The 25,721-nt window shown below is 43.1% G+C and overlaps 1 protein-coding gene across 15 annotated transcripts in view; it reads left to right on the top strand.

Moving 5' to 3' along the window:
- The window catches only part of MAP7D2 (MAP7 domain containing 2), a 49,257-nt gene extending 25,005 nt beyond the window's left edge, over positions 1-24,252 (top strand). For 2 of the 15 annotated variants that reach the window (XM_037822285.1, XM_037822283.1), the window contains exons 9-15: positions 6,969-7,176; positions 7,934-8,038; positions 9,053-9,109; positions 9,585-9,663; positions 10,398-10,584; positions 12,816-13,092; positions 22,841-24,248. In XM_037822285.1, the coding sequence (XP_037678213.1) occupies positions 6,969-7,176; positions 7,934-8,038; positions 9,053-9,109; positions 9,585-9,663; positions 10,398-10,584; positions 12,816-13,065 (886 nt within the window). In that variant the 3' untranslated portion in view covers positions 13,066-13,092; positions 22,841-24,248. Of the gene's footprint in view, positions 1-6,968; positions 7,177-7,933; positions 8,039-9,052; positions 9,110-9,584; positions 9,664-10,397; positions 10,585-12,815; positions 13,093-22,840 lie in introns of all 15 variants that reach the window. The other 13 variants (XM_037822284.1, XM_037822286.1, XM_037822294.1 and 10 more) reach the window with 10 other exon arrangements.
- Positions 24,253-25,721: the final 1,469 nt, after the last annotated feature.

Below are 25,721 nucleotides of genomic sequence, written 5' to 3'. Positions count from 1 at the left end.
CTGTGTCCCTTTGAGCCACCTGTCCTCTATCCTCCAATCCCATCCAAGTTCATCCTTGGCATTCAATCATCATCTATTTAGACTGTCTTTTTTTTTTTTCTCAGTTGTGGAAACATATATACAGCCTAAATCTTCCCATTCCACCCCCTCCCTAGCATTCCATTAGTGGGATTAATCACATTTAGAATGTTGTAATGCTCTTTCCCACCATCCATTACTAGAAATTTCCCTTCACCTCAAACAGCAACTCCACACTCATTTCTTAACTCCCCATTGCCCCTTCCCCCATTTCTCTTAACCCAAACTCTACATTTCATCTCTATGGTTATATTCTCTGATAATTTCTTTGTGTTTGCTGTGGGGGTTAAAATTAACCTCTTAAATCCATATCAATCTTGTTTTTCTTTGATACCACCTTCACTTCAATAGGACACATAAACTGTGTTCCGATACTCCTCCATTCCCCCACCTTTATATAGTTGTCTAAAATTACATATTTTACATTGAGTTCAAAACCACTGATTTGTCATTAGAGTTTGTATAATTTATATCATGTAGGAAGTAAATAGTGGAGTTACAGTTCAAAAATTATTGACTTCTATTTGTATTCCATTATGGTTGGAGAATGTGCTTTGAGTATATTCAATTTTTTTTTTTTAATTTCTTGAGGCTTGTTTTATGTCCCAGCTTATGGTCCCTTCTGGAGAAAGATCCGTGATCACTAGAGAAAAATGAGTGTCCTGGTGCTTTGTGATGTAAGGTACTATATATGTCTGTTAAAATTCTCTATATCTCTTTCTCCTTTCTGTTGTTTCTCTGTTGGTAGGGCTTCCTTTAGAATCTGAAGTAGGGCAGGTCTTTTATTGGCAAAGTCTCTCAGCATTTGTTTGTCTGTGAAAAATTTAAGCTCTCCCTCAAATTTGAAGGAGAGTTTTGCTGGATAAAGTATTCTTGGTTGGAAATTTTTCTCTCTCAGAATTTTAAATGTATCATGCCACTGCCTTCTTGCCTCCATGGTGGCCACTGAGTAGTCACAACTTAGTCTTATGTTGTTTCCTTTGTATGTGGTGAATTGCTTTTCTCTTGCTGCTTTCAGAACTTGCTCCTTCTCTTCAGTATTTGAGAGTCTGATCAAAATATGTCTCGGAGTGTGTTTATTTGGATTTATTCTATTTGGAGTTCACTGGGCATTTATGCTTTGTGTATTTATATTGTGTAGAAGGTTGGGGAAGTTTTCCCCAACAATTTCTTTGAATACTCTTTCTTAGACCTTTACCCTTCTCTTCCCCTTCTGGGACACCAATGAGTCTTAAGTTTGGACATTTTATTTTATCTGTCGTATCCCTGAGATCCATTTTGATTTTTTCAATTTTTTTCTCCATTCTTTCTTTTGTTCTTTCATTTTCTGTTCTGTGGACTTCTAGGACACTGAGATGTTGTTCGGCTTCCTCTAGTCTTGTATTGTGAATACCAGAGTCTTTTTAATTTGTCCAACAGTTTCTTTTATTTCCATAAGGTCTTCTGTTTTTTCATTTACTCTTGCAATGTCTTCTTTATGCTCTTCTAGGGTCTTCTTTATGTTGCTTATATTCTGGGCCATGGTCTTCTTGATGTCCTTTAAATCTTTTGCCATGTTTTCGTTCCTCGATTGTATTTCTTTGATTAATTCTGCGAGGTACTTTGTTTCTTCTGATAACTTGATTTGTGTGTTTGGAGTTGGATTCTCCATATCATCTGGTTTTATCGTATGCATTGAGATTTTCTGTTGTTTTTTGCCTCTTGGCATTTGTTCTGCTCGACAGGGTTCTTTCTAGTTGTAAAAAAAAACCTATCTGATTTTTCAGAAACAGTTTGGTGACGTACACTTTCTCTAACTAACCAGCAGATGGCGTCTGTGAGTCACCTATACCTCTCTAGTCAGTTCTCCACCTTGTCCCCGCAGGGTGTGGGGAAATGATTCTTGTGCGGTCCAGCTGGAGAACTCAGCCTGGGTGTGTTGCTGGAGCCGTCGGCCCTGAATGCGGGGTGCTTGTACGGGTGCCCAGGGAGGAAGGACAGCCTCAATATTCAAATCCCCCCAGTTCCCAGAGATTCAAGGCTGCCGCAAGAGTCCAAGCCTTCATTTCATTTCAGCCCCAGCCCCTTTCTCTCGCTGTCCCACAAACCACCGGACTTGGCGTAGCGTCCCTGGGTTCTCCGAGCGGGTCCCCTCGCCCAGCCGTGATCCTCCAGGACCTCTGCCGAGGGAATGCCATGCTACGTCACCAGTGCACGCCGTCCCTCAAGGGACGCCCCGGGCCGCCGGGTCATGCCGGCTCGCTTTCAGCCTTATGCAAAAATGGCCAAACGGGGCATCTCCACACCCCCCTCCTCGCACAGTTCCTCCTTCCCAGCTCCGGGACAACTGGCGGGGCTCTGGGCTGTGGGCACGGCCCCGGGCAGGAGTTTATCCAGCCCTCCCGGGAGCGAGCTGCTAGCCGCAGGGTTTCTTTCAGCTTCTGGCTCTCCCCTTCGTTCCCCCAGCCCCAGGGATATCTGCAGCGGACTATCCTCCAGGCCAGACACCGAGAGGCCGGCCCAGCCCCTTCTTGCTGTGTTTTACTGCGTGGTTCCCACAATCATAGCTGCAGCCGCTCCTGGGTTTTTCCCTTTTTTTTTTTTTTTTTTTATTTTTTTATTAAAAGAGCCCTTTGGTCTCCAGACGCCAAACCCTGGCTTCCCCAGATTGCCGCGTGGCTGCGGGACTTCCAGCCAGCTTACTCACTCGTTTCAGAATGCAGACTCCCAGTTTCACCAAGTATACAGCCCCTGGGAACTAGCAGATCTCGTCCAGCTGGCACATCACTGTAACCGGTATTCTGGGTCACTCTCTGGTCCTTATCTAGTGTTTTTCATGGAAGTGTTCCTTTGTCCTGTCTCACCTAGCCGCCATCTTAGTTTCTCCCATTCAATTTTAGATAAATGTAAGTTTAAGGTGCCTGCAAAATATGCAGGTGATTGGAAACATGAAATTGAAGCCTGTGGCCTGTGTAAAAATTAAGAGCAGTACACTTGACCCCAAACCAGTTTTCCTCTCTCTTGCCAGAATATGAAGCTTTGCATAGCACCACGTGGGAGGTGAGAAAGGAAAGCGCCAGACAGCCTGGGGCTGGAACACAGCGGACACCTCTTGGAGTAGGATCATACCTCACGTCTGTTTTGTGTTTAGAGTCAATAGTTAAAGCCACAGAAATGTGCTTGCTAATGGGAGAGTAGAGAGAACAATAAAGACACTTGACCCCAACTGTGGAAAGCCCAGTTATTGTCACACCCTGAGGAGGGAAACTCTATCCAAGTCAGGGATGGGCCATGAAACCACCCAGCAGTGAAGGGCTCACTGGTAGCCCAGACAACCAGGCCCTAGGAAGGAGAGAAAAGCTGTTCTAGTCCCAACTAGCAGTGACATCAGTGTTCTCTTGGAATCCAGGACGAGTAATCCTATAACCCAGCATTGCCTCTGAGGGAGGCACTGGCAGAAACTAGGAAGCAAGAGATCTGACTCTCGGATTCAGAAATGGATCACTTTATGTCCCATTGAGAAGCTCAAATAGATGTTAGAGGCGCCCTTAGAAAGATGTTCAAGTAAGCCAGCACCCCCTGTGAGCGAAGGCACATGGCCAGGCTGCAGCTGGGTGGCCAAGCAAGTGTTTCTGGGTGTTATGTGGCCTGGAGCCGCAGGCAGAGCTCCTCAGCGACTGCCCACAGGTTCAAGGGCTGTTGGGGCGATAGCCAGGGCAGGCAGGGGCTGTTGGGTGTAGGGCAGTCCACAGTGCCAGCTGAGGCAGGAAGCGAGTTCCAGGAGGAGGGGGGAGTCAGGGCAACGGTGACAGCCTCACGCATGCTGTCGGCACCTGCGAGAGTTGGCCAGGGCCGAGAGAAGGCTCTTGAGGAGATGAACAGGGATTTTGGAGGCAGCATTTCAAGAAGAATGCTAGAGACATAAACCAGATTGAAAGAGGCTGAGGGTGGAGGCACTGACTGTAAGCTGGGCTTCCAGAGGTTCCTGAGTGAAAAGCTGGGGAGAGGGGGGTACCTAGCAACTTGTTTGGGATGCCCAAAACCAGAGCATTTTTGTAGACAATAGGAAGGTGTGTGTGGAAGGACATCTTCCAGAAGGAAGAGAGGAAGTAATGGGAGGAACAAGCAAGGAGGCTAGGGAGGGTGTGGAGTTCATAACACGAGGGGAGGAGTTCACCATCCCTTGCATCTAAACAGAGGAAGGTAAGGGGACGTTTCGAGCAGCGATGCCATGGAGGAAAGCTGTTGAGGAGGCCCAGACAGGTGGCCTGAGTCTTCTCTGTGATTGGTTGGTAAATGCCATCAACTAAAGAGAAGAATGATGAAAATCAGGAAAAGGTAGAGGCTTGTTGGGACTTTTCCCATAAGGTTCCAGGGCAGAGGGCCACTGGGCCTTGTTTGAGCTTCCCTTTAACTACTTCCTTGGCAGCCCAGGAGGGACTGGGCCCTGAGAGAAGAGGGGTGCAGACACAAGTGGACTGGGTCAAATCAAAGGAGTTTATTTGAGAGTTTAGGATGTTGAAGGTTAAACTTTTTAAAATGCAGATCTTTAAGTGCATGAGAGGAGTCAACAATGACCTGAGCACGCATCAGTGATGTGGTGTGAGGTGTCCTCTAGCTGATGGGAAAGAGGGAAACAAAAGGAAGCCGGGGGGAGCATGAGGGATGGGGGGTGTTACATGAGAACCCTCCCCAATGGCCGGTGACGGTGATGAAGAATACGGGGTGGACTTGAGGCGGGTGACAGGAACAAGGTCCGGGAGGGTGACAGAAATGCGTGTAGATATTACAGGTGCAGCAAACTCTGGAGGGAAACCAGTCATGAAGGCAAGGGCGGTGGGGTGGGGTCAGCCTACAGCAGAGGGGCGGCGGGAAAATGGTGACATGCAGTTCGCTCCGGTTCCTTCAGCCAGGTGAGAAGGAATGCTCGTCCCCAGAGAGGAGTCTGAGGGGCCTGCTTTCCCCCTCAGATTGGGGGAAACTGGAAAGCCAGTTTTCAGCTACTGGAGAAAGCAAGGCGCGGTGCGCGGGAGGACTTCTGCCTGGGAGAGGACGTGCTTTCTCTGCAGGCCAGTGGAAGGGATGAGCAGAGTTTAACGGGCCTTTGGGGGAGGAATTGAAGCTGCAGGTGATAATTGAAGGTGACAGAGCCTTGGGAGCTACCTCTGAAGTCCTGATGGGAAACGAAGAAATAGAGGGGGCTTTTAGATCCTGAAGATGAAGATAACCCGCCCTTTGTGAATTCCTTTGTGTGTTTGTTAATACACAGAGTGCCCTTTGTATGTTAAGTGCTTTTCTGGGACAGTCACAACTAGTTCCTTAGAAAATGGGCAAGAAATGAAACAGTGCTCTGGTTAACCTTGGGATAAATCTTGTTATCCCCATGTACGGTTTTGAAAATCCTGGGTCGGACATAACTTAGCCTTTCATGTAGGAATCTAAGAGAACTGGAATCTAAGAGAACTGGAGCCTTGTTCTGATTGAGCCCCACATGGCTCCTCTCCAGAGTTCTCCAGAATATTTGTTAATAATTTCAGTTGTTCCAGCAATGCTTTTGGGCACTGCAGCCTCTGCTGACACAGAACATATTATCAGCATACTGTTTCATTACCTTGGGCTAATGTCTTTAAGTAATCTCTTTACCTTTTAAAATTTCTTTGGTGACACATAGGCAATTAGCCACCACAGTTCCTGAAGCCGACCATTAGGATGGCAGGAGACTCTTTTTAAGTCTTGGCCTTTTTAGAACAATAAAACACAGCACCCTAGTAAGCCAGTGACACATGGTTCCAAGAGAAGATCATTTCTGAAACGCAAATGAAGACTTATAGATGCACTTAAAAGGACATTGGGGGTTGGAGAAAGATTCTTTTTGAACTGTAAAACTAACATTTGAGACTTCCTCCTAGGGCCAGGCATTGTACTGCTTCCCATGCATTATCTCATTTAATTCTCACAAGAACAGCAGTAGAGTTATTCTCATTTTAAAATGAACATCAGAAATGTTGAATGACTTTCCAAAGGCCACACAGCAGGTGGTACAATCAGGTCTTACCCATATGTCATATTGCCTGTCAGTTAAACTTTGCAAGGTAAGTATAATTGTCCACATTGTTTAATACGTAAGGAAAGTTATGCACATGTGAGGAGGAAGAACATTAGAAACGTTAAAAAAAAAAAAAAAAGGCCTTAGACATTACAGAATTCTCCCCTACTGTTTAGAGATCTTTTATCATTACTTTGTGAACCATTCCTCCATGGATGAAAGATGTCTAAATGCCGTTTAAGTTTGATATAGCAAAGGATAAAAGCCAAAATCACCAAAATAATTGAAAATAGATGCTTTTGATTTAATTTCCATATTAAATGCCAAATTCCCATTGAGCTTTTTCTTCCATATGCTACTTCAGAGGTCATATACCAATTAGAATCCAAAGTGACTTCACTCATAATCACTGCTCTTAAATGTCTGACTGGCATATTTGTGGCCAGTGAAACACTTCCAGTTTTTTCTAGCTTCAGTCAGTTTTAAATATTTATTCTGCTCAGTTTTTAAAGAATCGTCGTTAAGTAAGAATGGTGGGATTGGCTTCCTATCTCCTTGTGGTCCTTTGTAGATTGACTAGGGAACATTTGTGTCTTCGCTACAGTTTATTTCATAAATCCATTCATCTTTAATCTTTGTATTACGGAATGCAAAAGCAACCTTGTTTAATAAGTTTTTGTAACTCTGTGGATTATAGATTGAAAGATGGATTTCTGGGAAGAACGAGTCCTTCGGTTAAGTGGGTACTAATTCAAATGCATGTATTGATTAACCTGTCGAACAGCACTCTGCTATCAGCACACGTTTCCTTGGCAGTTTGCCTTTTGAGCATGTCTTCGTCTAACAACAGTTATGTTCTCAAAAGGCTGGAGAGAGAGGAATTGAAAAGAAAGGCAGAGGAGGAAAGACGTCATCTAGAAGAAGCCCGTAAACAGGAAGAGGAAAAGAAGCGGCAGGAAGAGGAAGAGAAAAGAAAGGCAGAAGAGGAGGCCAAGTGGAAGGCTGAGGAGGAGCTGTCATTGAAAGAAAAGCAAGAAAAAGAAAAGCAAGAAAAAGCCATGCTCGAAAAGCAGGTATAGTATAAGTCCTCAGGTATTCAAGGGCCTTAATCTTACATAAAATATGTTAAATCTGAATGACTCATAATAGTTACTTGAAGTTGTTTTTAACTGTCTGGGCCAGTTATTAAATATAAGTTACTTTGGGCAACAAAAGTGACCTTGATCATAATTGCTCAGTGTCAGTTTGTCTTCCCCCAAAGGCAGACCCTGACCCTTAGAGAATGATTTGCCGGCAAGTAGTTTATTTGGGGGATGTCCCACAAAGCTAGTGGGGAGTGAGAGGAAAAACAATAAAGGATGGAGTGACGAGTAGGTTTCTGTGGGCAACTGGGACTCAGTCCCATCGGGACCCGCTGAGAGACTGGAACATGTCTTAGAATTATCCCTCTGAGGAGTGAAGAAGCTGGGGTATTTATCTACTAACTCCTGCCCCTTGCTGTTGAGGGTTGCCCCCAGGGGAGTTAACTTCTTGAAACTCCCTGACCACATGTACACTCCATGGCCAGGACTGTCCTCGGAGACAAGAAGACCTGGGCCGCAGATAGGAACTGTCTGCAGATGATTTGCACAGTGGACCAAGAGTATACCAATGGGGCACCAACCCTGTCTGCCACGTCATAGAGCAGGTCGTGTCAATCTACGTTGAATGTTGGAGCAGCACCTACTCGGGCAGATGATAAGTTGAAGGAATGTGCAACCCCCCAGGGAATTACGACAGTGTTTTCTTAGCTGAATAAAACCTGTGCCTCGGTTTGCTTGTTTCTATCAGAAAGAAGCAGCAGAAGCAAAGGCCCAGGAGGCAGCTAAACAGATGCGTCTAGAAAGAGAACAAATCATGCTGCAGATTGAGCAGGAGCGGCTGGAGAGGAAGAAGGTAAGGGCTAAGGGATCAGGAGGACTTAGGGTGAGACAAAAACAGGAAATAAGCCCCATTTTGTTGTGCAGTTGTGGGGTGGAGTGCTCTTATAAGTGTCAAGTAGGACAAGTTGGTTGATAGTGCTGTTCAGATATTCTGCATCTGTATTGATTTTTTTGTCATTGTGTTTTATCAGTTACTGAGAGAGGAGTATTAAAAGCCCCATCTGTGATTATGAATTTGTTTATTTCTCCTTTTAGTTCTGTCCATTTTTGCTGGATATATTTTGAAACCCTATTGTTTGGTGAATATACATTTTGCATTGTACATTTTCCTGTTGAATTGACCCCCTTTATCATAACGAACTGTCCTTCTTTAACTCTAGTAATACTTCTTGTCCCAAAGTCTACTTTGTCTGCTATAATATAGCCACCCCAACTTTTTTATGATTAGCATTTGCATGGTAAATCTTTTCCCATTCTTTTACTTTGAACCTCTGGTGTCCTTGTATTTCTCTTGTAAATGGTATGTAATTAGGTCTTGTTTTTTAAATCCAGTTTGACAGTCTTTATCTTTTAATTGGAGTGATTAGTCTATTTACATTTAATGTCATTATGGACAGAGTTGGGTTTGAGGAGGCTGATTAAAAGATCCATTCTAATGGTATCCCAGTCTGTGGCTTTTCTTCCTCACCTGCCTCTCACTCCTGCTTTCTGTAGGGTGGTCATCTTAAGGGACAGGTGGCAATTTGTTGAATTATGGGTCACCTAAGGAGAGGAAGGAGAAAGATGGGATATAAATTAAATGTTGGTTCTAGATATTTCCTGGTCCACTTCTTAAGCATTTGACCTTGTTCATAGGATGAGAAGTGTGCATCTGCAAAACCAATGGAAAACCATTCTATACTCAGGATCCTTTGCCAACATTTGCCTTTTACGAGTTTTCTGGAAAATGAGAAATTGCATAACGGACTCAGATACTTTTATATGTTCTGGTCTTGTAATCCTCTTTCTTGATTCTTCCTGGTTCCAGAGAATAGATGAAATCATGAAGAGAACAAGGAAGAGTGACGTATCGCCAGAAGTGAAGGTAGGGAATTTAAAGTACCGTTTTAATAGTGTATGTACTAAGTAGAAAAGAATGGTAGAATACATCCAGTGAAATTTGTAGGTCTTGGAGAGTATTCCCCAGAAAAAATGGACTCTTCCCACTTTGTTCCTGGCTAGATTAATGAGGATGTAAGTGACTTAAAAGAAAGAGGAGCCTCACAGAGGAGTTTCAGAGGCGTGGTGCTAGAAGAGATTTCCTCAGAGAAATAGGGGAAGGGAGGTGGGGAGAGGCCAGTTGCTGATGAGTGACAAGGAGAATGGTGATATAACAATAAGGGGAGCACAGCTGATCTGTAATAAGCTCAGAAGAGTCAAAGTTAGCATGGAACAGGCAAATGAACAGGGATCATTTGCCCCGGCAAGATCCCAAATATCCTCTCATGATTTAACAAATCACTTGTCTTTCTATGTAAAGTCAGCCTTCCATCTTTTTATCCACCTGTATTTGTTTTCAGAAGGAAGACCCTAAAGTGGGGATTGAGCCTGTTGTGTGTGTGGAAAATAAGACAAAACCAGTTGTCCCCAACAAAATAGGTGAGTGTGAGGTCTGATTCTTGGGTTCTTCTTTTCAGCAGGCAAGGGCTCTTTTAAAGCCTCCTGCAGGGAGAAACCACCTACGGATTTTAAGACTGGTGCCACTGGAAGGGGCAGGGCCTGTTCCCTCTTCCCTGAGGAGTGTACCTGCCTGGGCTTTGATGTTTCTTGTGAAAGCCACGGGCTTCCTCAGTTACTCTCATCACTCCAGCACAGGAGCAGGAGTCAGGCTATCCGCTCTCCCAAGACACTTTGCAGGGAGCTTAACTGCTGGCCAAGGTTTTATTAAGAACAGACTCTGCTGGGCTGTGGAGTTTCTCCTGCCTTCCAGACTTCTGGGTAGTCAAGTTCTTTTCTCTCTTGCATTTTTAAAATTCCTTAGGTTCGAATATTCCATGGCAGCCAAAGTCAGGAAAGGCATCTCCACCTCACAGTCACTCTTCCCATTTTTCCTTTGCCTTGTGGCTCCAGAAAATGCTACCCAGAGCCTGGAGAACTGTGCAGTATGTGACATTCAGCCTCCTGGGTGTGTCCGGAGCCCTGCATAGACAGAGATAATGTAATTTGTCTTCTCTTGCCCCATGTGTAGGGGATTACAAGCGGTTATTTGTGGTTCTTTTCGTAAAAGATGTGAAGTCAGGGATTAAATTGATTGCCTCAATATATAGTTCCCCAGTTATTTCTTTGTTTGGGATATTTTACGATTCACCCAATGACTTTGTGTTCTCAATTAGAAATCAATGGGTTGAACACCTGCCAGGAAGTTCATGATGTGGGGCGTGCTGCCCCAGAAACTTTTCCCCAAGACATTTGCTCTAATGGGCTTAAACCAGTCGGGGGACTTATACATCTCGACGCCCTTGATGGGAAATCAAACAGTCTGGATGATTCAACTGAAGAAGTTCAGTCTATGGATGTGAGGTATGTTGACTTCTTTGGCATTTAACCCTCATCTCCTCCCTCTGTTAGTTGATTTCTTCATCTTTTCTCCAACCAAAGTAGGTTTGGTTAATGTTATGGGAAAGCTCTTGGTGGTACAATAGTAGCATCTTGGGTCGGGGTCCCTAAAAGCAGAGCCTGGGACAGGGATTCTCGTGCGTGTGATTTATTGGGGGAATGCTCTCGGGAGAAAGAGGAGGGAAGGACGCGGGACCAGGCGGGGGAAGGCACTGAGCAAGAAAGCAGACTCAGCTGGTCCACGGAAGCTCTGGAGGATGAATTTCCACCAGAGAGTTGTGTCCCCCTGAGATAAGGGAAGTGGCTGTTGTACTATCATATCTGTCTGTCATTGACTGTGGGCTATGGCAGGGGGTGGGGGGCTGCCTGGGCCTAGGGGTGCCTTTCAGCCAAAGACAGCTCTTGAGAGAAAGCTGTGAATCTGAGGCAGCAAACTCTCTCAGCAGCTGGAGGATGGGTGCACCCGTGGGTGAAGCGGGGCTGGGCAGGCCACCAACAGGGCCCATCCACTATGTCCAGTGTCTTGAATTTAAATCAGTTTGGGCTTGGAGACTTGATCAAGGAACTAGTGTCCACCCAGATCCTAAACACCTTGGGAATTCTTAAACCGGTCTCATGTTTGTGGGTAACTCCAACTGGCCAGTTCATCCCAGACAAAAACGAGAAGTCAGCAGGGGATTGGGGCAGAGGCCTTGGAACTGACAGCCCTGGTCAGGGAAGCAGAGTGTGGGCAGGACCCCTGAAGCCTTCACCTGGTTCTCCCCAGGCCCCACCCCTCACCGCCACCATCATGACAGGCTTCCCCTAACTGGTGCCGCTCTCCTCCAGGAGAAAACCACGGAGGCGTCTTAAGGGTTGACCCAACATCATCCATGCTGCTGTGTTCAGCCAGCTGTGCTTATTATTTTATATCTTTGGATTGGGGAGTGGGGGAGGGACACACTGACATGGCATTGGCCAGGGCTCCAGAAAGGGAAGGGGCTTTGTGTGTGCCCCGCGTTCTCCCTGACACCACCTCTGCGTTTGGAGAGACGTGACACCTGGAAGTGGCTCCCAGGCTTGTGGTGGCATTCTCTCTCCCCTGGGCTTGGGGACTCCAGGAACAGAGGTGGGGAAAGGCAGGGAAAGGGAGGGTGTTTCTGGCATCAGGCAGTTTCCCAGGCCCCAGACACCAGAAGTGGTGCAGTATCAGCTGCTGCCCCGTAACTGGGTCAAGGCCAGGGAGACAGATCCTCTCTCTGAGCTTCTGCCTTTCAGCGGGTTATTCTAGATTCTTTTCTGAGGTCTCATCCAAGAAGAAAAGAACAAAAGAACCTGGCAGCAGCTTTACTATGGCTGTCAAGAAAGCCCCAAATCCCAGCCCATGCCTCACCTGAGCCTGGCTTTTCTCATTTGTAAAACACACTGCCCTCCTGGCTGACACAGTGATGAAGCCCGGGGGGGGGGGGGGGGGGGGGGGGGTGAAGGTGGATTAGAATCTACTCTTTAGAGAGGAAGCAGTGAGTGAGAAACAGGGCCTCTGTCCACAGGCAGCTCAGCAGGTGTTGGTTGTCCTTAGCAATGGCTCTTGACCTTGACTGAGCGCCACCTCCCAGCCGTTCCCCGTGGACTCTTCCCCAGCACGATCACGTTCACACTCCCAGGAGCCCTGTTAGGGAGAAGCAATTATTCTTCCCATTCTACAGCTGTGGCAACGGAGGTTGGAGGAGGAGAAGCAGCCTGCCCAAGGCCACACTGCTGGAAAGGTGCAACCCCCGGCACACCCTGGGGACATGCACGCGGAGTCCAGTGTCAATTAGGGCCCGTCCTCAGCTCGCTTTTAGCTTTTTAGCCTTTCTGTTTTGGTTTCCCATTCTCAAGGTTCTGGAAGTGCCTTGCTTCTCAGTGGTAGAGTGCTGGTGCCTGTGGGTTTTATTTTCTCAGCCTTCACAGCCCTGCTCAGTCCACTTCCCTTGTTCTCGTCCACCAGGTCCTGTGACCACCAGCTCTGAGGTTGGAACCGACTTGTGTTTTTTACCCCGTGTTACATACAAACTCTGACTCTATATCCATCTTCTCTAGATTAATAGAGCAGAATAGTATAACAAAAATGCTGCAAATAGAATTAATAGGTTGTACTGTGTTCTCTACCTCTCCCCGTGTTTCTCCTTCTTTCTCCCTCCCCCCTCTCTGTCTCTGTCTCTCATCTCTTCTAGTCCTGTTTCAAAAGAAGAGCTTATCTCCATCCCAGAATTTTCCCCAGTGAGTGAAATGATTCCTGGGATATCTCTGGACCAAAATGGAAGTGGCCATGCCCGAGCGCTCCAAGACCTCTTAGATTTCACTGGCCCCCCCACGTTCTCCAAGAGGTCCAGTGAGAATCTCAGCCTGGATGACTGTAACAAAAACCTGATCGAAGGATTTAACAGCCCTGGCCAAGAAAACACTCTGAACACCTTCTGTTGACAAATAACAACATCCCTTTAGTGAAAGGTACCATCTTTTGATGAGATTCTAAGTCCATAACTCCCAAACTGGGGTTTGTGGAAATAGGACAAAAATCACTCAGCCTCCTAGATGGCCAATTTTACTTGAAGGATGCAAGCAGGAATATTTGTATGGTACATGCTGCTGCACACACAAGAATCAAGATGGATTCCAAGTAAATCCATTGTACGGGAGTCCCTTTGTAGCAAGGCTGAGAAGCACTGGCTAAAGGTTTGACCAGTGAGCAGTCTTGAGTGGCACCTGCACCTTTTCTAGAGGCAAGGAGAGAAGGCTTTAATAGTGTGTCCAGACATGGTTAGTGAAGTGACTTCCCCTCTAGTTTTACTCAGTGACATCCCACGTTCTATCTGGAATCATTTGTGTGTGTTGGGGAGTGTTAGGCCAAATAACTTGCTCCTCTGTTGACAGGTCCTGGATTCTTCCAAAGCAAACATCTGTTCTTAGATCATACCCAAAGTGCTTCTAGAACCTACACTCATCTGAGTCAGTTATATCTATGGGTTTTATCCACCCTGCATTTCGGTGCACTTAGTTATACACACTCTCTCATTTGATTTATTTCAGTTTGGGCTTTTTCATTTTTGAATAATGAAAACACATCATTAGAGTCTTCCATCAAATCCCATCATAACTGAATAATTCCAATTGCTCCTTCCATTTTCTTTTTTTTTTTTTTATTAAGTTCAGTTTTATTGAAATACATTCACACACCATACAATCATCCATGATATACAATCCACTGTCCACAGTATGATAACAGTTATGCGTTCATCACCACAATCTATCTCTGAACATTTTCCTTACATCAGAAAGAACCAGAACAAGAATAAAAAATAAAAGTGAAAAAAGAACACCCAAATCATCCCCCCATCCCACCCCATTTGTCCTTTAGTTTTTTTTTTTTTTAATCTTCATTTTATTGAGATATATTCACATACCACGCAGTCATACAAAACAAATCGTACTTTCGATTGTTTACAGTACCATTACATAGTGGTACATTCATCACCCAAATCAATCCCTGACACCTTCATTAGCACACACACAAAAATAACAAGAATAATAATTAGAGTGAAAAAGAGCAATTGAAGTAAAAAAGAACAGTGGGTACCTTTGTCTGTTTGTTTCCTTCCCCTATTTTTCTACTCATCCATCCATAAACTAGACAAAGTGGAGTGTGGTCCCCATGGCCCTCCCAATCCCACTGTCACCCCTCATAAGCTACATTTTTATACAACTGTCTTCGAGATTCATGGGTTCTGGGTTGTAGTTTGATAGTTTCAGGTATCCACCACCAGCTACCCCAATTCTTTAGAACCTAAAAAGGGTTGTCTAAAGTGTGCATAAGAGTGCCCACCAGAGTGACCTCTCGGCTCCTTTTGGAATCTCTCTGCCACTGAAGCTTATTTCATTTCCTTTCACATCCCCCTTTTGGTCAAGAAGATGTTCTCCGTCCCACGATGCCAGGTCTACATTCCTCCCCGGGAGTCATATTCCACGTTGCCAGGGAGATTCACTCCCCTGGGTGTCTGATCCCACGTAGCGGGGAGGGCAGTGATTTCACCTTTCAAGTTGGCTTAGCCAGAGAGAGAGGGCCACATCTGAGCAACAAAGAGGCATTCGGGAGGAGGCTCTTAGGCACAACCATAGGGAGGCCTAGCCTCTCCTTTGCAGCAACCGTCTTCCCAAGGGTAAAACTTATGGTAGAGGGCTCAACCCATCAAACCACCAGTCCCCTATGTCTGTGGTCATGTTAGCAACCATGGAGGTGGGGTAGGCGAATACCCCTGCATTCTCCACAGGCTCCTCAAGGGGGCACTACATCTTTTTTTTTTCCTTGTTTTTCTTTCTTTTTTTTTTTTTTTTTAACTTTCCCTTCTTTTTTAAATCAACTGTATGAAAAAAAAGTTAAAAAGAAAACAAACGTACAATAAAAGAACATTTCAAAGAGACCATAACAAGGGAGTAAGAAAAAGACAACTAACCTAAGATAACTGCTTAACTTCCAACATGTTCCTACTTTACCCCAAGAAAGTTACCTAATATAGCAACATTTCTGTGAACTTGCTCCTACTATATCCATCAGAAATTAACAGACCATAGTCATTCCTGGGCATCCCCAGAACGTTAAATAGCTTATCTGTTCTTCTTGGATTATTGTTCCCCCTTCCTTAATTGCTCTCTATTGCTAGTTCCCCTACATTCTACATTATAAACCATTTGTTTTACATTTTTCAAAGTTCACATTAGTGGTAGCATATAATATTTCTCTTTTTGTGCCTGGCTTATTTCGCTCAGCATTATGTCTTCAAGGTTCATCCATGTTGTCATATGTTTCACGAGATCGTTCCTTCTTACTGCCGTGTAGTATTCCATCGTGTGTATATACCACATTTTATTTATCCACTCATCTGTTGAAGGACATTTGGGTTGTTTCCATCTCTTGGCAATTGTGAATAATGCTGCTATGAACATTGGCGTGCAGATATCTGTTCGTGTCACTGCTTTCCGATCTTCCGGGTATATACCGAGAAGTGCAATCGCTGGATCGAATGGTAACTCTATATCTAGTTTTCTAAGGAACTGCCAGACTGACTTCCAGAGTGGCTGAACCATTATACAGTCCCACCAACAATGAATAAGAGTTCCAATTTCTCCACATCCCCTCCAGCATTTGTAGTTTCCTGTTTGTTTAATGGCAGCCATTCTAACCGGTGTTAGATGGTATCTCATTGTGGTCTTAATTTGCATCTCTCTAATAGCTAGTGAGGCTGAACATTTTTTCATGTGTTTCTTGGCCATTTTTATTTCCTCTTCAGAGAACTGTCTTTTCATATCTTTTGCCCATTTTATAATTGGGCTGTCTGTACTATTGTCATTGAGTTGTAGGATTTCTTTATATATGCAAGATATCAGTCTTTTGTCAGATACATGGTTTCCAAAAATTTTTTCCCATTGAGTTGGCTGCCTCTTTACCTTTTTGAGAAATTCCTTTGAGGTGCAGAAAATTTTAAGCTTGAGGAGTTCCCATTTATCTATTTTCTCTTTTGTTGCTTGTGCTTTGGGTGTAAAGTCTAGGAAGTGGCCGCCTAATACAAGGTCTTGAAGATGTTTTCCTACATTATCTTCTAGGAGTTTTATGGTACTTTCTTTTATATTGAGATCTTTGGTCCATTTTGAGTTAATTTTTGTGTAGGGGGTGAGGTAGGGGTCCTCTTTCATTCTTTTGGATATGGATATCCAACTCTCCCAGCCCCATTTGTTGAAAAGACCATTATGACTCAGTTCAGTGACTTTGGGGGCCTTATCAAAGATCAGTCGGCCATAGATCTGAGGGTCTATCTCCGAATTCTCAATTCGATTCCATTGATCTATATGTCTATCTTTGTGCCAGTACCATGCTGTTTTGGCAACTGTGGCTTTATAATAAGCTTCAAAGTCAGGGAGTGTAAGTCCTCCCACTTCGTTTTTCTTTTTTAGAGTGTCTTTAGCAATTCGAGGCATCTTCCCTTTCCAAATAAATTTGATAACTAGCTTTTCCAAGTCTGCAAAGTAGGTTGTTGGAATTTTGATTGGGATTGCATTGAATCTGTAGATGAGTTTGGGTAGAATTGACATCTTAATGACATTTAGTCTTCCTATCCATGAACATGGAATATTTTTCCGTCTTTTAAGGTCCCTTCTATTTCTTTTAGTAGAGTTATGTAATTTTCTTTGTATAGGTCTTTTACATCTTTGGTTAAGTTTATTCCTAGGTACTTGATTTTTTTAGTTGCTATTGAAAATGGTATCTTTTTCTTGAGTGTCTCTTCAGTTTGTTCATTTCTAGCATATAGAAACATTACTGACTTATGTGCATTAACCTTGTATCCCGCTACTTTGCTAAATTTGTTTATTAGCTCTAGTAGCTGTATCGTCGATTTCTCAGGGTTTTCTAGATATAAGATCATATCATCTGCAAACAATGACAGTTTTACTTCTTCTTTTCCAATTTGGATGCCTTTTATTTCTTTGTCTTGCCGGATTGCCCTGGCTAGCACTTCCAGCACAATGTTGAATAACAGTGGTGACAGCGGGCATCCTTGTCTTGTTCCTGATCTTAGAGGGAAGGCTTTCAGTCTCTCACCATTGAGTACTATGCTGGCTGTGGGTTTTTCATATATGCTCTTTATCATGTTGAGGAAGTTTCCTTCAATTCCTACCTTTTGAAGTGTTTTTATCAAAAACGGATGTTGGATTTTGTCAAATGCTTTTTCAGCATCTATTGAGATGATCAATTGATTTTTCCCTTTTGACTTGTTAATGTGTTGTAATACATTGATTGATTTTCTTATGTTGAACCATCCTTGCATGCCTGGAATGAACCCCACTTGGTCATGGTGTATGATTTTTTTAATGTGTCTTTGGATTCGATTTGCAAGTATTTTGTTGAGGATTTTTGCATCTATATTCATTAGGGAGATTGGCCGGTAGTTTTCCTTTTTTGTAGCATCTTTGCCTGGTTTTGGTATTAGATTGATGTTAGCTTCATAAAATGAGTTAGGTAGTGTTCCATTTTCTTCAATGCTTTGAAAGAGTTTGAGTAAGATTGGTGTCAGTTCTTTCTGGAAAGTTTGGTAGAATTCCCCTGTGAAGCCATCTGGCCCTGGGCATTTATTTGTGGGAAGATTTTTGATGACTGATTGGATCTCTTTGCTTGTGATGGGTTGGTTGAGGTCTTCTATTTCTTCTCTGGTCAGTCTAGGTTGTTCATATGTTTCCAGGAAATTGTCCATTTCCTCTACATTATCCAGTTTGTTGCCATACAGTTGTTCATAGTATCCTCTTATAATTTTTTTAATTTCTTCAGGATCTGCAGTTATGTCACCTTTTTCATTCATTATTTTGTTTATATGAGTCTTCTCTCTTTTTGATTTTGTCAGTCTAGCTAGGGGCTTGTCAATCTTGTTGATCTTCTCAAAGAACCAACTTTTGGTGATATTTATCCTCTCTATTGTTTTTTTGTTCTCTATGTCATTTATTTCTGCTTTAATCCTTGTTATTTCTTTTCTTCTACTTGGTTTAGGATTGGTTTCCTGTTCATTTTCTAGCTTCTTCAGTTGATCCATTAGTTCTTTGATTTTGGCTCTTTCTTCCTTTTTAATATATGCGTTTAGTGCTATAAATTTCCCCCTCAGCACCGCTTTTGCTGCATCCCATAGGTTTTGGTATGTTGTGTTCTCATTTTCATTCGTCTCTATATATTTAGCAATTTCTCTTGCTATTTCTTCTTTAACCCACTGATTGTTTAGGAGTGTGTTGTTTAACCTCCAGGTATTTGTGAATTTTCTAAGTCTCTGATGGTTATTGACTTCTAATTGTATTCCATTGTGGTCAGAGAATGTGCTTTGAATAATTTCAATCTTTTTAAATTTATTGAGGCTTGTTTTATGTCCCAGCATATGATCTATTCTGGAGAAAGTTCCGTGAGCACTAGAAAAGTATGTGTATCCTGGTGATTTGGGATGTAATGTCCTGTATATGTCTGTTAAATCTAATTCATTTATCAGATTGTTTAGGTTTTCAATTTCCTTATTGGTCTTCTGTCTGGTTGATCTATCTATAGGAGAGAGTGATGTGTTGAAGTCTCCCACAATTATTGTGGAAACATCAATTGCTTCCTTTAGTTTTGCCAGTGTTTCTCTGATGTATTTTGTGGCACCTTGATTGGGTGCATAGACATTTACGATTGTTATTTCTTCTTGCTGAATTGCCCCTTTTATTAGTATGTAGTGGCCTTCTTTGTCTCTCAAAACATCCCTGCATTTGAAGTCTATTTTATCTGAGATTAATATTGCTACACCTGCTTTCTTTTGGCTGTAGCTTGCATGAAATATTTTTTTCCATCCTTTCACTTTCAGTTTCTTTGTGTCCCTGTGTCTAAGATGAGTCTCTTGTATGCAACATATTGATGGTTCATTTTTTTTGATCCATTCTGCGAATCTATATCTTTTAATTGGGGAGTTTAATCCATTTACATTCAACGTGATAACCGTGAAGGCATTTCTTGAATCAGCCATCTTATCCTTTGGTTTATGTCTGTCATATTTTTCCCCTCTGTCTATTAATATCCTTTATTGTACCCATACCGAATCTCTTTAGTACTGAACCTTTCTCCAAGTCTCTCTGTCCTTTCTTTGTTTCTCTGTCTGTAGGGCTCCCTTGAGTATCTCCAGTAGGGCAGGTCTCTTGTTAGCAAATTCTCTCAGCATTTGTTTGTCTGTGAAAAATTTAAGCTCTCCCTCAATTTTGAAGGAGAGTTTTGCTGGATAAAGTATTCTTGGCTGGAAATTTTTCTCACTCAGAATTTTAAATATATCGTGCCACTGCCTTCTTGCCTCCATGGTGGCTGCTGAGTAGTCACTACTTAGTCTTATGCTGTTTCCTTTGTATGTGGTGAATTGCTTTTCTCTTGCTGCTTTCAGAACTTGCTCCTTCTCTTCTGTGTTTGACAGTGTGATCAGTATATGTCTCGGAGTGGGTTTATTTGGATTTATTCTATTTGGGGTTCGCTGAGCATTTATGATTTGTGTATTTATGTTGTTTAGAAGATTTGGGAAGTTTTCCCCAACAATTTCTTTGAATACTCTTCCTAGACCTTTACCCTTTTCTTCCCCTTCTGGAACACCAATGAGTCTTACATTAGGACGTTTCATATTATCTATCATATCCCTGAGGTCCGTTTCGATTTTTTCAATTTTTTTCCCCATTCTTTCTTTTATGCTTTCATTTTCCATTCTGTCATCTTCCAGGTCACTGATTCGTTGTTCAACTTCCTCTAGTCTTGTACTATGAGTGTCCAGAATCTTTTTAATTTGGTCAACAGTTTCTTTAATTTCCATAAGATCATCCATTTTTTTATTTAGTCTTGCAATGTCTTCTTTATGCTCTTCTAGGGTCTTCTTGATTTCCTTTGTCTCCCGTACTATGGTCTCATTGTTCATCTTTAGTTCTTTGAGTAGCTGCTCTAGGTGCTGTGTCTCTTCTGATCTTTTGATTTGGGTGCTTGGGCTTGGGTTATCCATATCGTCTGGTTTTTTCATATGCTTTATAATTTTCTGTTGTTTTTGGCCTCGTGGCATTTGCTGAACTTGATAGGGTTCTTTTAGGATTTGTAAACCAATTGAAGTCCTTATCTCTAATTTATCAGATCTACAGCTTCGTGGAGTACACTTTCTCTAACTAACCAGCAGGTGGCGTCCACGAGCCACCTGTTCTCCACAAGCCAGTTCTCCCCTGCTTAGCCTTTTTGGTGAGTGGGGGAGTGGGTCTTGTGGGGTCCAATTGGTGTACCAAGCTTGCGTGTGTAGTTGGTGTTGCCTGCCCTGTATATGGGGCGTGTTTCTGGGCAGTCAGGGAGGGGGGGGGTGGCTCTAACAATCAAATCTCCCTGGTGATCCTAGAGTTTTAAAGCTGCTGCAATAGTCTAATCCTTCAGTTCAGTCCTGCCACAGTTTGTCTCTGCCACTTACCCACAAGTCCTTGGTATTGGCGTATGGCTCCTGAGACTTGCAAGTGGGCCCCTCTTCCAGGCCGTGCACCCCGGGTCCTCTGTTGAGGGATGACTGTGCTATGTCACAGGTGAGTGCCGTCCCCCCAGGGCAGTTCTGGGCTGCTGGGCTGTGTAGGGAGGCTCCCAGTCTGCTGAAATGATGGCTGAATGGGGCTTTGTTAATTCACACTGCTCTACCTTCCCAACTCTGGGACAATCAGCTGAGGTTGCAGGGAAGGCTAATGTCCACGCCCAGTTTTGTGGTGTGTGCCTGTTATTTGAAGCACTTCCGTCACACTGGGTTGTCTGGGGCAGTTCTGGGCTATGGGGCTGGCGATGGGCAGGAGTGTTTCCTGTCCACCAGGATGATGGCTGTGAGCGGACACCCCCCTTTTCTTGGGAAGTTGTGGTGTTTAGTGAATTTTCTCAGCCACTGGATTATTGCGTTTTGTCTCAGAGCTCTCCTAGTTCTGCTCTTGACTTGACCTGCCCAAATTGCAAGTCTTTGAAGCTTTCTGTATTGGGCTTCTTAGAGTAATTGTTTTCGAAAAAGAAAAAAGGATTAAAAAAAAAAAAAGGGGGCCCTCCTCAGAGATCTAATGGGTTATTGAAATGCTAAGAGACAAAGCAACCAGGGCCATTAAGGAAAGGTCCACAGGGCAGAGAGATCAGCTTTTCTTTGGGATTTGCATATGCGCCTCAGGGTCTGAGCTCGGGCCTTCCCCCTTCTATGTTCACCAGAACTCCAAAAATCCTCCGCTTTTATTTTGGAGTTTTTCGTGTTGTTTTTTTTCTATGCCTGTCTCCTCTCTGCTGGGCTGGCTGCTCTCAGATTCTCTGGTGTCTGGTCTCCATCTATCTATGGTTGGAGTTTGGATCAGCAGAATGAGTTTCCGATAAGGGCTGCCACTGCAGTTCTCCCTTCTCCTTCCCGGAGCTGACAGCCCCTCGTCCCACGGGACTGAGCCTGGCAGGGAGGGGCGCGGGTCCCCTGGCCGCAAAAACTTACAGATTTCGCTGATCTCAGCAGTTCCACGTTTTCATGAGTGTTGTATGAAGTATGCCCAAAGTCAGATTGCTCTGTGGTGTCCAGTCCACGCAGTTCCTGGCTTTCTACCTACTTTCCTGGAGGAGTAACTAAAACATACAGCTCACCAGTCTGCCATCTTGCCCCGCCTCCCCTCCTTCCATTTTCAACTCTTAAAAACATTTTTCAATTCTCAGCAGTCTTTCAGTCGCTCCCCTCCTGGAACAGAATTTGCAATGCCTGAGGTGATTTCAACCAGCCTTTTTAGTTCCCAAGCGAGGGGAGGCCACCCGACTGAGGACACTGTGTTTTGTGTACTTATTTCCACCCGACCTCAGTTCGTGCCTGTGGCCAGCACGCTTCAGAGTTTCCTTTTCTCAGTTCTTGGGAAAGCAGTTGTGTTCATCTCACACGTGCAAGGGAGGGAATACGTGACGGGTAATTTTTAGAGTTAACTATCCCTAGTTTGGAAGAAGAAGCCGTCTTCTTGAGCCCTTAAACTATTAATTCACTTGAGCATTCTATTTCCCTTACAGTTACATGACTTATTACTTACTAAGAAGTGGGTTTTTTTTTTGTTAGCATACCTTGACTTAATTAATTTCCTTTCGTTTCACTTACCTCTTGAACTGTGAGGACCAGAAAATCCATAAGACTTAGGAAAGTATTCGTGACTCCTCAAATCTATTTCCTGTGTCTCTAAAAGAAGTGCAACGTCCCTATACAAAAAAAAAAAAAAATCTCAACGATTTTGTTCATGCTGCTTGTACATTTTCATTTGTGATATAGTCTAGTGCTGAAGCTCTTCTCCACCAGAGTTGGTACCACCCCCCGCCTCAAGGGTTCCAGGCTATGTGTTGGCGGTTCTTGTTGTCACATGGCTGGGGGCATCACTGGCATTTGGAAGGCAAACCTCAGGACGTTAAACATCCTGCAGGTTTTAGGACAGTCCCATGCAAGGAAAACCTGGTCGACCTAAAAGAATAGTCCTATACAAAATGCTGTGGCACTCCTCTTGAGACATGCCGTGTGAGCCGAGTGAAAATAAAATGACCAAGAAGGTAGAATGCCCCATACTGTGCAATAATTTTAGTGAGAGAAAATAGATATCACAAACGGCAAAATACTTGGCTTCTTTGTTACTCTCACCTGGTTTTGTTTTTGACTTGACACAGGTGGTGTTTGGAGAACTTGTGAAGCTGCTGGTTAGTGACACCCCAGCCGCCAGCCATCGGAAGAAGCTTCTGTCATCCTTAACCTCCAGATTCCAAATGATTCACTCTGAATATAACTGTATTCCTAGGTAGTATGTCAAACACTGGCCATGCTTGAGACTTTTGCCTTGTTGGGCTTTAGCAGAGTTCCATATTACAGTTCTATTTATGAGCTTCAGCTGCTGATAAAGCACTTCCTGTACTTCTCTGTTATCATAGTGATCCTCTGAATAACCTAAGTGATGCCAGCCTGGAGATATACTCTATACCCATCCTTATTCCCAAAGTTGGAGCACATAAGCCTTTAGATGTCTTTTCCTGTAAATATTCTAGACATTTACCCAAACTCTACTTAACATATACAGAACTTGAGCTGCGTATCTCTCTGTCTTTGTTTAAAAGGAGAAGAAATTCAGGAGTCCCCCTTTCCGCCCCCCCCCCAGGGTTTCTCTGTTGGAAGATACTATCAAGAAGCCCCTCTTTATTATTAAGCTTAGCCACCTGCAAAATGCATTGACCCACATTACTCGTTTGAGGTTAAAATAATAAGTCTGGTTGAGTTAGGAAGTAATTAAACAGTGTATAGTGGTTTCTGTTCTATTATGCATATACATGGGTAACTCCATATAGCTAGAACCCTTTCATGTTGCACCTTAAACCCTCCAAATTGTACTCCCTCCAAACCATCGAATGGCTTTTGGATTGAATGAATGAATAATGTCTCATTCCCGGGTACTTGGTTGGTTTTCATGTTTTTGCTATTGTTTTTCTCTTGGATCTCAGGAGTTTGGTTTTGTTTGTTTGCTTAACTCTAATAAAACCAGACACAAATGACTAGTGCTCTGAAATGAGGAGGCTCTGAATGGGACCCAATATGTCACTTTAACATAAAAATATCTGGATGAGGGAAAAATGACACAAGAATGTATACCCCACACATTTTATGCCATATAATGGTGTGTTTTCTTACTTTCATTTCTTGCAACGTAATGTGACTTTTGGATTGAGATGATCTCTTTGAAATATTTTTTTTGACTTGTACAATGAGTGGTTTGGGAGGATCCATAATTCCAAGAGAGGTTTGCAACCAGGAGATATAAAGAGGTCTCAATAGTGATCTTGTTCATGTGCTTTTAAAACCAGCTACAGTTTAAGAAGTTATTAGTTATGGAAACTGTGTATGTTTGTGTATGTATATATATACCTAATAAAATACATGCCTCCAACGACGCAGTGCCATTGATCTTGATGAATATCAGGGAAAAAAAATCCCTTTGATGACAAGCACACAGAAAATGATAGCATGGTTCTGTCTGCAAAAACTGCCTTGCCATCATTCCTACAGCTTTATCTTATGACACGTTTGTTTCATTGTGATTCCTTGTACCTCACAGAGCCATTGTGACTGTGGTGATGCCTCGTTTGCATGATGTGCGCATTGTGTTTAACGTGAAATACACCTTCATTTGAGAGTCGGATGGCTTGCTAGTGTTTTGTTTGTTTCTGTAAGCTCGGTGAAGAGATATGCTGAAACTAAACCAGGTTATAAAAATCTCTGTGTGTGTGTGTGTGTGTGTGTAACCTATGTGGGAGTCCTTTCCTGTTAAACTCATTAAAAAGTCCTACATGTGCTAGTTAGTTACAAGTGAAGGCAATTGTGGAAATACACTTATTAAGTCACTGGCTGTCCCTAAAACATGAACATTTTTGCTTTTTTTTTCATACCCCAAGACAGGTATTTCTAGCTGTCAAAGATGAAATGAACCTTAATGTAATCTATGAACTCATTTCAAATAGCAATTTAGCATTTAAACAAAATTATCATGGGAATATTGACCCTTCTTTCCAAGTAAGCTGAAAACCAGACTAGCCCTTTTGTATCTAATTCAAGGTCTTGTTCACAGCCAGGGAGATAATGCCAGCCAAAGCCAAGAGCCACACTGGCAAGGGCAGAATGAGATGTGGTAACTTTTGGGCTGCTGTCGCTGAAGCTGAGGGCCCAGTCAACACTGTGCACCCTACCTCTTCTGACAGAGCCTCTGGTCAGGAGCATGGGAGTGGACATTCTGACTATTTCCATACATACACAGGCCTCTGATGGTGGCATTATAGTAGCTTCTGTCATCATAAGCCCTGGCCATAGGGTTTCCAGGGGTGGCCACTCATTCCTAAGAAGGATATCTAGTTTATGAGCATTCTAATTTTTTTCTTAGTATGTTCAGGTTTCCTATTAGTCAAATACTTTTGTAAACTAAATTTAGAAAGCAGGCTTAGTATAAAGAACTTATTTGTTTCTAGAGGCATGCCCGTTACATTGGGCACAATGCAGGGTGACCTGCATTCCCACTCCTCAGCATTTTTCAGGAAGCACAGTTATAGAAGAAAATGGAGCAGGAGCTCTTAGAAATATTAGAAAGGAGAAACTTTCCAAATACTCTTTTCTGGGGAAATACAAGAGAAACAACTGAAAAACTATTAGAATAATTTCATTGGGGAGCCAACTATAGATAAATAAAAATTATTAGTTTTCTTACACATTAACAAAAAGCAGGAAATAGGAAGAAGAGATCTTGACAAGGAACAAAATTCCTAGAAGTAACAAGCTGTATTTAAAACTTGACCAAGGGACATTAGACGAGACATAAATGGAAGGACCTATTCATGTGAAGAAGGCTGAGAGGAGGGTGGCACCCATATTTGTGCAGTATTTGAAAATTAAATGAATTTACAATTAATGGATTTCATTTTGGCAACTTGAAAATAGAGTTGTAAAATTCAGATAAGAAAATAATACAAAGGCAAGAAACTTTTATAAAATGAGTTTTAAAAAGGGTGAACTTCC

The sequence above is a fragment of the Choloepus didactylus genome, chromosome X (genome assembly GCF_015220235.1).
Source record: "Choloepus didactylus isolate mChoDid1 chromosome X, mChoDid1.pri, whole genome shotgun sequence".
NCBI classification, from domain to species: Eukaryota; Metazoa; Chordata; class Mammalia; order Pilosa; family Megalonychidae; genus Choloepus; species Choloepus didactylus.
Note: the sequence above shows the minus strand (reverse complement) of the source record. Positions and strands in the feature narration are given on the sequence as shown.